This window comes from Crassostrea angulata, chromosome 10 (assembly GCF_025612915.1).
Source record: "Crassostrea angulata isolate pt1a10 chromosome 10, ASM2561291v2, whole genome shotgun sequence".
Taxonomy (NCBI): domain Eukaryota; kingdom Metazoa; phylum Mollusca; class Bivalvia; order Ostreida; family Ostreidae; genus Magallana; species Magallana angulata.
In genome coordinates, this window is record NC_069120.1 from 6,062,501 (window position 1) to 6,075,501 (window position 13,001).

Below are 13,001 nucleotides of genomic sequence, written 5' to 3' on the forward strand. Positions count from 1 at the left end.
ATGCAAAATCAATACATGTGGTTATAAAAGCTAGCATGCTAAAATTTGTCAATATCTATTGTAGTTAAACTAGATGTGCTCGGCGTGTGTGAAGATCAGTTGTTTACCATAATGAAAAATGAAACATTTCATCCCGAAGGATTTGATTTATCGCAATGCTTATTGTTTCACCACAACGACAGAGTTCGTTCCAGGTACAAGGACCTAGCGAAAGCTAACGGTCTAAAGATATCAAAGGCGGTAACGGAAGTTCACATACAAACTCTTTTGAACAAATTTGGTCTTTTTTTGGACGTGTCAACATCGGAATCGCATTTGAACAGTATAGTAGAGCGCAAACAATGTACATTTTGCAATGTACAAGCATCAATCACAATCATTTACGAAACTTTGCAGGAAGAAACAACAGATGTTAATATGTATGACAACACAATGTCAAAAACATTAAGCCCGGTTAGTGCAAACCAATACAAAATAGAAAACTTGGAAAATGAGCTCGAGGTTCTAAAGGAATTAGAGTCTAATGACTTTCACATAAATGTGGCGAGGCTTCTAGCCTTCAACCATTATTTTCCAAGGTTTTATATCAAAGAGAGGCTTCCTGGTGAGAACTTACAGAGGCGCCTCCTTGAGGCAAGAGAAAAAGGAAAGACAATCCAAATAGATCATTTAATCTGGATCATAATACAGGCAATACAAGCTGTTATATACGTCCACAGTCAAGGGTGTCTGCTCAGAGATATCACCACGGCTTCTTATGGATGTACGGTGTCAGATGACGGATATTTTTGCAAACTGAAAAATTTTGAAATTGCAAAAAAGTCGTCGGATTTTTCAGATGGTGGAATTGTTAGTGGAATCATAGGTAGGCATAAGGGTAGAAAATTCATTGAACTTCTTTTTTAAATCTATAATTCATAAACTATCAATCGTAAGTTGTATCCTTTCCTCAATAGATTTGGATTGCAAAGGAGTTCCTACTCGCTGGGCTGCCCCTGAGAGTCTGCTGGAGGGACAATACAGTATCTACAGCGATGTCTGGTCCGTCAACATATTAACAGACGAGGTTCTTAACCATGGCGCCTGGCCATATTCAGATATCAACGACGCAGATATTAATGACATGGTTACACATGTAATGACGACTTTAGTGATTACCACTTCATATACATCATATGGATTGTTTACTCAATTTAATGAATATTAATCAACTTCTTTTAGATAGTTTTTACTCACCTTAAACCTCAAGGGTTTAACCGACCCCGTCGTGTACAGGGTCTGATTTTAGAGGGACTGGCTACCGTTCCTGAACAAAGACTCAAACTGGAGGCTCTCAGAGAAAGATTGCTCGAGATCCTGGACAATATTGACGGGGGAGATGGTTACTCCCTGTATGGTAGGGGTGTTAGCGTAAATGTTAAAGGTTAAAGATGGAATATACCACCAACGTTTAAAATATCAGTTTATGTTCAAATTTCTTTTGTCAACAGACACATACACCGGAGCTGAGGGAACTCGCACAAAAAAATATGATATTCCTCCCCTTACAGAGCGACAGAAACAGGCCAACTCGGTGTTTGAAAGAGTAAGTGATAATTTCTTTCTCCTTTTTTCAATCTTACCTGTTTTTCTTGTTTTCTTTTGCACTCTCTCGTTATCTTCCTCCCTCTTTTAAAGTCGTAAATATTTCATTGGTATTTCTAGGGAATTCCAGCCTCAATTCAAAAGTACAGAGAGTTGGAAGGTATGTTGTCTTCTTACGTAATTCACTAAGGTGATCTATTGCTGTCCGATTATCAGCTTCCTCTGATACTTCTTTGATTATCTTGGTCTTATTTAGTGTGTTGCATCTGAAGAAGACGGGGAACATAAACTATTTGAAAAGAATACCCCCCACCCGGAGGCTTAAATTTGTGCAATTATTAAGATCCTTTTTCTCTACGTCTGGAATTCAACAGACAAACTATGTACATGGTTATGAAGAGCGAGGAAGCCTTTAAGTTAGGGGACTGGTATCATGACGGTACTCAAATGCTCCTATATTGAATATGCATTACACTTATTTATTCGACATTCAGAAAACAAACTAAGCACAAGCTTGATATGATAAACACGGAAGTATCTATCAAACTAGTGAAAGTTATGGTCCCAAAATCAAGGGTTCTGGTGTTGCATGGCGGGATCTAGGGTTAATATATAAATATGCATCATTTTTTAAATTCTTTTCTTCTACTCTATAATCAGCACGCAAAGTCACATATTTCGGATGAGCAAGAAAGCATCTACTATTATCATAAAATTCATTACCCCTGGGTCGGGGGTTCTGGTGTTTGGACGAGATTCTAGTGCTCATGTAGTTAGCATGCATTACTTGCGTTACTTTTTGAAGGGCACTTGGAACGAAGTGTCCCGGATATGTGAAATCCCCACCTCCTTTTTCTCTTTTATACAACAAATTAGAGTTACTTATCTTAATTTCTCCAACTGGAGTAATATCCCCTGATATTAGCTCCTTTTGAATATTATAGAAAAAAGCAGTGTTTCCGTGGTAAACAAAATAGTGGACATGCACACTATTCAGGGGCAACCATATTATCGCAATGCAACGCACGAACATTGCTTAAACGTTTTACTTTTTCGTAAGTGAAATGCAGGATTTTTAAAGGTCGTTAGATGAATTGCATCCATCTATGCGCGTGTTTTGCGACCAAGAGACTGTTGCTTAATGTGCCCCATGTAATCTTGCAACGATTTATTATCATTGATTGGCTACTGCAGCAAGTTTTGGGCCTCTTCCTCTTGTGCCATTTTTCAACTGTTCGTCATCTGGACTTTGGCTGTTGCTTTGTCATTTTCTTAAGTACTATTAAGTTCAATCGTCAGATCACCTGACTACTTAGCCGATTCTGTAGCATTATCTTACAACACTCGCTTTAATTGTACAACAGTCGCATACAGACGCCAGATGTATCGCAAGATTTAAAGTGTTAGCATCTCACGATGACAACGGTCGCTTTAGACCGTGGGAATTTCGCTGTGCGATGCAAGTAGTTCTTGAGAAGATTATTTAAACATTTTCCCCATATATTTCTATGTTAAACTTCAAACCTCTTTTAAGGTCGCAGTTTTAACAATTGAAAATATACATTATACATGTATGAGGGGACTTGCACAATAATATTACAAATTGTAGGAGTTCTTGAGAAGACGATTTTTAAACATTAAAACATTTCCATTTTAACCTTTACTTCAGGTGAGCTAAAAAGGTAAACAAAAAATTGATTTACTGCAATACTCTTCAACAAAAGACATAGTAGATCAAATGTCTTATTTATTTATTTTTTTATTTTGTTTTCATTCGATATTTTAATATTTCCAAAAAGTTTCGCCTGAAAAAACAAAATTATTCAGTTGAAGCATGTATGTATAAATTGAGCTATCTTATAAGAAATGAATTTTAGGAATGTACAAATATCAAATAATTGCATGTAAGTTGAAAGCGAAATGTAAAACGGTCAATTTTTAAATTGTATGTTATATTAAGATGCAAAATCAACTGAAGGCTTTTTTTTTTAAATTTCCAACCATACATGTAGAAAGAATATTCAATCACGTAGCATTGTTTTTTTTTAGTGTGTATGGGTGGCTTCATCCAAAACATCTTGACAAATGATTTAAAAAGGGTGAATTTTCAAAATCACGAAAGAAAATCCTAATTGTAACTTTAATTCAATTAGAATCAGTTTCATTTTTTACATGCTGCGACAAAAGTGAAGGGGGTCCATGATTTTTCCATTTGTTATAAAAAGTAAATATCAAGTTAAGAAAAGGGCCTGCTAAAAAAAGGAGGCAGCATGTACGTGCCTGTGATGTGTACAGCCGGTGTGCTTTGATTTATTCTCAAGACCACAATTTGGACTCGTCCATTTATTGGCGCGCAAAATGTATGAATGAGACATCATGCTTTACCATTCACGTAACGGCGTAGATTTCGACCCGATGGTTTTAATAAACTCATCCATTTGCAATGATCCATGGGGAAGGGGTAAAATGAATTTTTTGACATTTGTTGTTTAACAATTACATATATTAAACTCTGGATCGAATGTTTTTGAAGAAATCTAGTGAATTAACACACATACTTGACTAGTAATTGTTTAATGTACATTGTGTAAGACACGCGAATTATGTACCCTTTTCAAGATGAATGAATGAATGAAATCGCCCAATTGATCGGAAATCGGGTCACATCCCGTTTCGGCGATATACTAAGTAGTTTCTTCAGTACACATTACAGCTAAATGAATATATATTTGTTTTAATCAAAACCGATTAATCTTTGGTAATGATGATAATCAAACAGCAATTATTACTTACATTGAATCATAATAGACAATATGAAACAACTTGTTGCGAAGACCTCCTCCCCCCCTTTCCATGCCCCTTAAACATGCATCGGCTAATCTTTTTTGTAAAAAATCTTGATATTGCTTGCTCCCATTGTCCGCACTGTTTGGGGAAGGGAACTTTCAAACCTTAGATATGCCTGACGTCAGGCAATAATGCTATAATACACATATATGTATGAACTATTATATACAGAGAAACTATTCATGGCTACCTTACGTAGTGGACAATAAGATTATTTCCAATTTGAAATGAATCCATCATATACATGTAATAATAATGTCTCGTATTCAAAGGATTATTTGTTAAGAGTAAATGAAAATTGTGTTTTTCTTTTGCTTTCCTAGAGCACGCACATGTGCAGGTTTAATATTAAAACCTTTCTTTATACTTAAAAGAAATGCATTGTTAAAGTTATCTTTATCATATATATACTTTGCATGTGAACGATAATAAAATCAGGAAGATAGCTCTTAAAAATGAAAGGGCATGTTGAGGCTCATGCTTTTCTGTATATATTGGTCCCATATCTCATTTTCAGTTGGATATCATACAAAATCGATTTCAATAATGTGTATCATTTAATTTATAATTACATATCTCACTCACTAAATTGCTCCTTTCAAATATTTATAACTGCAATTCATTTCTTGAATTACATTGAAATAAGTGTTTAATAGGAAAGAAATATCTTTTTTCATAGGAATTAGAATAGGGGTCTTTAGTGTCTCTTGTTGCCTATATAGACACCTATAGATTCACTTAAAATCAATGAAAAAGAAGTTGTGTTGATAAGGCATGTAAAATGCTTATGAAAGAACGGATGTGATACTGAAAAAATAAAACGCAACAAATCTGGTATATATTAATAAATATTTTAACATATCATCGATTTGTAACCCTTTAATATGTTCAGTACCTGAATGTGTTGATTCAAACTGGTATATATTGAAAATATTGAATACAGTTAGAAATTGTGCTTTTGCAAACTTGTACTATAAAGTTATTGAATAGATGAAATTGGAAAAATTAATTTTGAAAATATATTTTACGATTAAACCAAAATGGCATTTGCGTTATCTTATTTCTCCATCTTTTTGTACAGTAACCATGAACGTTGGCATATAACTTAAACTTAGCATCTAGCAGACAACCTAAGTACATACCTATCATGAACATTAAAGTCTTATCTACATTTATGAGATTCTTTTGTGGGTCATGATTTTTGTATTGTGGGTCAATGGTCAATATGGTGAATATGCCTTTAATCTTTATCGGATTGTGGACTTCTTGTTTGTTGGGGGGGTTTTTAAGATTCAAATTTTATTGAAAAAAGATTTAAATAAGTCGAGAAAATTGCTATTGATCCTTTTCCTAACCCTTTCCCAATTAAAGGGACTTTGACACGATCGATTTTTCATTTTTTTTTTTAAATGTCTAGAATGACCGATACGGATCTTTTTAATGCTTTTTTAATACGAAAGTCAAATATTAAGTTGCAAGCGAGTTACAGAGATTAGAATTCTTGGTTTCTAAACAAAGCCTGAGTCCTGTTTTTGTTGAATATGTGTTATATATGTATAAGTTTCAAACTAATGTTGTTTTTGTTATTGATAAAAATAAAATCTTTTATGGACACATTTAATCAATATATCTTGTTTGCCTCAGTAGTTTAGTCAAAGAAATGTTAATTTCTTTACTTAACATCTTACTACGATATTATAATAATAGACTCGAATTTTTGACCTTTAATACCGATAAATCGGAAGAGTACTGTCTTTTGTTTTATTTATTTTAACCATCGTTGGTACTTGAAAATTACCAATTTGTTTTTTTTTTCTTAAACAAGCTTCGCTAATTAATAATCAACGAAAATTGCTCCAAAAAATTCGGAAATCATCTGGGGTTTTTGGGGTTTACAATCTTGTGCATGCACATTGCATTCACGCTAAATCACGGTAGGCTTTTAAGTGTATGTTTCCACAATATCACATTTGCATGGATAAACTCAGAGATACAAATACGTGTAAAATTTCATTGGAAATTTGCTATATATTCTGTTTAACAAAGAAAATACGGGAGATAACTCTAACACATTTAATTTACTATGAAAAATCCCGAGAGTTACTAATGTCAACATGGTGTGTAAATATGAAGCGAGTTAAAAAACGTTGGTGAAAAATGTTGAATTCTTCAAAAATTTGAATTAAATTTTTAGATGAAAGGTATTTACAGCCCCAACATGGTTGTGATAAATGATTTGACTGTTATTTTCAATGCAACATCATTAATTTTCTCCAAAATTCTTTCGGAGCGATTCTACAATTTTCTGCTACATTACGGGTAAATGGGAGGCATTTGAAATGTGGAGAAGGCCTGTTTAGAGACACAGTTAGATTATTCTAACTAAGCAGAGTGTAGTGAAATTAACAGCATTATTGCACACCTCACAGCCTTATTAGCATAATCGGAACCTTTCTGGTTTTTATATTCACGAAAGAATGAAAAAACCCGAGAAAGTCAAAACTTCGTATATCTCGGGATTTTAACGAGACCAGTCTCATACTCGTGAAAATCGAGAGAGGAGTTTAAATGGAAAAAGTAAGTAAAAATTTTTGTTTCTTATATTGGCAAGCTTTTAAATTATTTAAAGTTGCAGAAGAATTGTTTATTAATGTGATGTCGAAGTTTGGGGTGATTAGCCTTATCTCGTTAAATTTTGTTCAGCATGAAACAGTCTGAACAGCAATCCTCGATTTTGTCAACAATCTAAAACGTGCTAAGGAGTAGTCATTCGTCGGTAAGAACATACTTACTTACATTGTTAAACTACTCAAAAACTCTTTTAAAAGCCTACAATGCATTAAGTCTAGTACACATGTTACAAAAATGTCGATAATTAATGGTCGTTGATGAAATGTAACTTGAAAGACATGTTTTAGTATGAAATGTGTATGCAGGTGTATTATAGTCAGTTTTTACACATATTGTTATGTAGCATACGTTAAAAAATATTGTATGTTTTTCCTAGAATATTGAGTTTGTATCAATCATGCTTTCAGTCATTTCCATACAGAATTTCCTCGACACGTACAATGTATACACTGTACATGTGGTTTTGATATCTGTATCTCATTCACACTGTTAACTTTATGTCTTATTTATCTATTAACGATGAGAGTGTTTATGAATCAAGGGTCTGCATTTGTCATGTAAATATAATATTATACGATTGAGAGTATGAGAGAGAGATAGACTCTCAGAGAGAGAGAGAGAGAGAGTATTTACAGTGTACATGTAATTGTTATTGATTGTCTTACTTCCATGATTGAACCATATATATATTTCAATAATGCCACATTGCATTAGAAATATTGCTGACAAAGATGTTGAGAGAGATCATGGAGAGAGAGAGAGAGAGAGAGAGAGTATGACAAGCCATAACAAATGTTATAGTTATATGTCATTTCCCACTTAATAAGTTGTTATAGCTGTTATCATGGTAATGTTTTGACCATGTCTCAGATACTGCATGTGCCCATAAAAAAGTGTAATCTAGGACACACCCTTTTGTTTTGATAATGACAGCATTTAGCTTTGTAATGATAGCTAGTGTATCTTTTTTCTTCTAATCTACAGATTTACCTGCGGCTTCCAGATGATCTGAAGATCGGGAATATAGAAAATATTGTCAATTTGATATTGCTAATGACCCAGTCATATCTGCTGAAGCCCAGAAGGTACTTCTTTGTCATGTAATAAACTTACAACTTGTCTTCCATATGTAGATATATTTGGTTTAAGATGATTGAAAGCTAAGCAAGGTCATCTAAATAGCTACAATGTCTTGTGTAAAAGGGAAAGGTTTATATGGGCATCTTGTTGCAAATATGCTTGATTATCTGTATTTTAAGGGGTGGGAACCTCTGAAAGGAATACCAGGAGTTTGAAAATATTATAAACTTTAAGAGATGTGTTTTACACTCTCTGAGAAAATGGGATTTGCAGAAATCCCATGAATTTCTTATGCTGGAAATATGTTTTTCAGATTAGTTTTTGTTATTGACGCAATCATATTTTGGTGTACATAGAATGTTGATAGTTGAAACTCATACAGACAATCATATGTTACATAAGTGTTACATAAGTGTTTGTGACTTTGATCTTTGTTTAATATATTTAATATCTTTCCGTCCACTGGATATCTAAATATCTTTGAAGTTACACCATTGAAGTTACACATTCATTACATTTATCATGTGTGTGCAGACTTGATTGAGCCAGGTTTCCTGATGTTGTCTTATAAGTGATACATTGTACTGCTTTAAAAAGTATATATCACTTGTGACTTACTGGTGTATTAGTACATATTACAATTGTAAAATCATTTGACAAATTTAAAGTGTTTTGTAGTACTGAAATGTTTTTACGGCTTTTAAAATTACTGAAAGTACATGCACATGATGCAACTATCTTTTGACGCTCTATATATAACAAAAAGAAACTGTCAGCTGGGTTTAAAATTAGTGGCAAAATGATGTAATACATGTATGTACAATATTAGAAAAGATTACATTGTTAGTAATTGCACATTCCATAAATAACGTCATTGAATATATACATGTAAGTATTTGATGAGTGCATGCACTTTATGTTTATTCTATTTTAGTTTCCAGACCATGACATTAATAAATATTTCTTGAATGGAATGCATGAGGATTAGAATGGAACCTTATTCTGCCTTTTTACCAACTCACACCATCTTTTCAAGATTTATGGAGCCAACCACAGAAGAATTTGTTCTAAACACATCATTCATAACATTCTTATTTATGTTGCATAACTTTACATGTTACTGGATGAATTGTGTTCACATAATGAAAACCAGCAAACTTTTTATCGAGTGCACTTAATTTGTATTTTTCCTACCCATCCATCTAACATATGTTTTTATATAACATATTCATATACATGAAACATTTTTGGAAACAGCTATTTTTTTAAAATTGGAATTTAGCCTTTCTATTTTATACAAGTTTTTTTTATAGGGACTTGAACACGATTTTAGATCAAAATTTTGATTTCAATTTCTTTATGCATAAAATGATATACTTGCACATTTTGAATAATTGACCATAATTTGAATGTTAGAAGTCAAGTTATAAAAGAGATACAGGGGTAAGAATTTATTGTTATGTAGACAAAGCTCGAGTCTTATGTTTGTTTAAAAATAATATAAAGTATGAAAATAACACTTCTTTGAGAAAATGATTCATAGAAAAGAAGGTAAACTGATTCGATGTGATCATAAATGATATTATTAATAAAAAAAAGCAACATTTGAATGAAACTTACACCAATAAAACACATTCTTTTCATTGTTTAAATGGTATGGAGTTTTAATTACCTTTCATATGAAAAATGACATCTAAATCTTAAATTGCTGTACATTATATCCTATTCATCTAATGCATCACTTTATTTATGTTGAACTTCGTGTCTATTAGTACAATGATTTTTTTAGAATGATATATGCAATTTCATTAATTTATTTTTCATTTTAAGAAAATTCATTTTAAAAAAGATCTCTAGACTTACAACCTGTGTATTTTTTTTTTCAGTTTAAATCACACAGTGTATTAATTGAATGTAGTTGTGTAGATTTATGTACATGTACCTACAAGCAATATACATTTAATATTCACCAGGTACATGTACCGCCTACTATATTTGATGAATAAATGTACTTCTTTCATGCCTTTTTCATGCCTTTTACTCATTGTTATATGTATTAATTTATTTATAATTAAAATACTTTGAAAACTTTTGTCAATTTATTTATTTTAATAAGATTAAATGGGCATGGTCACGATTTTGGTCAAATTTTATTTTTCTGTTTTTATTATTTGCAATGCTTTAGGAATGCATTTTTAATTACCAAATAAAATTTGAGTGCCAGTCATTGAGTTTTAAGCAAGATACAGAACTCACAATTCTTCGCCATGTAAACAAGGATCGTGCCCTGTTTTTGTTTACCTAGGTTCAATATACCAGTAAAAAATCTTTTTAAAGCTGGTTTGTCTATCTTATTATTCATTTAAAGCATAAATAAACAGTCCCTAACGATTAATACCTTTATTTTGGGTCTAAAACTGGAATTTTTACTTCAACATTCAAAATGTAAACAAACGCTTTGTTTACATAGCGAAGAATTGTAAGCTTTGTAATTCGCTTATAACTCATCAAAATGACACTCAAATTTTGGTTGCCTATTAAAAATGCCTTACTGAAGCATTGTAAACATTAAAATCGAAAAAATAATTTTTGACCAAAATCGTGACCATGCCCCTTTAAGAAACGGACTATAGTTAATGCATGTTTTCAAGAGTTGTCTCTCTTGGGGACAATAATGAATGCTCCCCAGGGTTGATGACCCTGAATATTGAGTAGGCTGTGAGGTGTGATTGTAGACTTAAATAAAGCTTGGTTATGTAAATGTCAACAATATGGTGTGTCGATATATCTATTTCAGAAATGTCCGATATCATATGCAATGTGAACCCATACACGCAGGGTTCAAAGTCTAGTTATTTAAAAAAATATATATAAGACTCTCACTTTACAAAGCAACGACTTTTTTCCTCCATATCTCGCTTGTAACTTGACATCTAACATCCAAAAATGTTAATAGTTTACAGTTTAATTTTGGTCAATTTTATACAAACAATTTAAATTTCATATCAAATCGTGTCTGGGTCCTTTTAAAAGATAAGAGCTTTAAGATGTTTTACTATGAGCTTTCGTCTCTGAGGTGAGGAAATTTTAATTGATACTTTGCAGATCCTGTAACTGCATTTAGAATGGAAGTGGCAGAAAATAACAGCAGACTGAAAGAGCAAACAGGATTAAAAGTGATGGAGATTTTTTCTGACGAAAAGTACAAAATCGAATCTGAGGTGATATGAGATATCTTTGAAGTGTTTAAAAATTCAAATTAAAACTTTTGTACTTTGCTATAAATATTATTGTTAATCTTATTTGTTTTTTTATGATAATGAATTGTTTCTTAACAAAAGGACACATCAAACAAAATGAAGGTGATGGAACGTGTTACTGAAGATTTTCTTAGGTTTACATACAAAAGTCTGAACAAAATCGATAGCAGTAAGATGTGTGTAGATCCATGGCCACCATCAAAAAGTGCACCAACAGATGGGTTAAAACTGGTATGAAATTTGTTGGCTATGTAACGACATACGTATTTTATTCAGTAAGATATTTGGTATATATTTTATTTTTCTATTAAGCACTACAAATTTCCGAAGTCAACCCATCTGCTGGATATAGTTCTTCATAGGAATCACGGAGAGACGATCGGTCCTTACATAGAGCTTCTCTATGAATTAGCGAATCATGTGGATGCTTTTCATTCAGCAGGATGGATATTTCGATGTCTTAGGGCGAAAAATGTTTGGATCTTGGATACCAAAGTTAGTCAAATAAATAGTATTACAGCCAAATACGTTCCTATCATTGATTTAGGGCTTTTTTCACTTGCAATTATTTTCCACACTGCTTTACATTAGTGAAAGTGAGCAAATGGTTGTATTATAGAAAAAAGAACAAAACATTGTATTACCAAAATTTGGTAAATACCGCATGATAGTGTCCTCCGAGTTTGATGCACATCTAGAACAAATCAAGGTTGACAATAAGGAGGATATGGAAGATGTTCAGTGGTAAGTATGTGGAGATCCAAACCTTCAATTACATTCATGTAATGCTGAAAATCGAATTTTGAAACATCGTATTCATGAACTTTTTAATTGTATAAAAAAAAAAATTTTGTTGGAAAAATGTTGATTAAACTTTTTGTACTGCTTAGGCTGCCCATTGAAGCAATCAAAGTCGGCCTTTATTCTAAAGAAAGTGATGTGTACGCATTTGGCATGGTCACATGGGAAGTTATGGCAGCTTTTGGACAAGAGGGGGTCGTGTATGATCAAGATGAGGAACGAGAATTGACATGTATCCCGTTCAATTATCAGCAGTCGGAAAACGTATGATATCTCCACAGATTATGTGGTCACTTTCTTTATCATGCTTTTAAAACTTTAGATTTTATTATTTAGAAAAGAATCGTCTAATTGTTTTTGTTTAACTGAACCAGAGGATCATAGATGAATTTTTCTGATCCATTTTTTTTGTCGGTGATTTTACATTTTTCATCTTCTTGAGAATCACTGGGCTAATTTAAACCAAACTTGGCACAAAGTTCTATAGTTATTGGATTAGGTTTTAATGCAAACTCACCAAATATAAACTCAGGTGACCTAAAAATCGAGTTTTTGAACTTTTTTTTTTTTCAATATATCTCTGTTATTTTTATGGTTGATAAAGACTTTTTAAGGTGGATCTCTACATCAAATAAGTATAGGAGATTTTTGTTACATGCATTTGTTACTAATAATAGGCACAATGTTTAACAATAATATACCTCAAAGTACAATGCTCTATTTTTTTTTAGAGAATTTTAAAAATATCAGTCTTGTTCCATAAAACCCCTTATTTGTAAAAATTTTAAACATTTCTGT

The 13,001-nt window shown here is 32.4% G+C and overlaps 1 protein-coding gene and 1 long non-coding RNA gene across 2 annotated transcripts in view; both read left to right on the top strand.

Annotated features, from left to right (window-relative positions):
- The window catches only part of LOC128164814 (uncharacterized), a 62,757-nt gene that overhangs the window by 6,156 nt on the left and 43,600 nt on the right, over window positions 1–13,001 (top strand). Inside the window, exons 4-13 of the mRNA XM_052828830.1 lie at window positions 65–865; window positions 957–1,135; window positions 1,222–1,396; window positions 1,491–1,585; window positions 1,705–1,744; window positions 11,248–11,363; window positions 11,484–11,633; window positions 11,715–11,897; window positions 12,022–12,146; window positions 12,293–12,467. Coding sequence (XP_052684790.1) covers window positions 65–865; window positions 957–1,135; window positions 1,222–1,396; window positions 1,491–1,585; window positions 1,705–1,744; window positions 11,248–11,363; window positions 11,484–11,633; window positions 11,715–11,897; window positions 12,022–12,146; window positions 12,293–12,467 — 2,039 coding nt within the window. The remainder of the gene's footprint in view (window positions 1–64; window positions 866–956; window positions 1,136–1,221; window positions 1,397–1,490; window positions 1,586–1,704; window positions 1,745–11,247; window positions 11,364–11,483; window positions 11,634–11,714; window positions 11,898–12,021; window positions 12,147–12,292; window positions 12,468–13,001) is intronic.
- LOC128168342 (uncharacterized) lies at window positions 7,027–10,234 on the top strand. The gene is made up of 2 exons (XR_008241325.1): window positions 7,027–8,147; window positions 9,077–10,234. It is a non-coding gene; the product is annotated as an uncharacterized LOC128168342 (long non-coding RNA).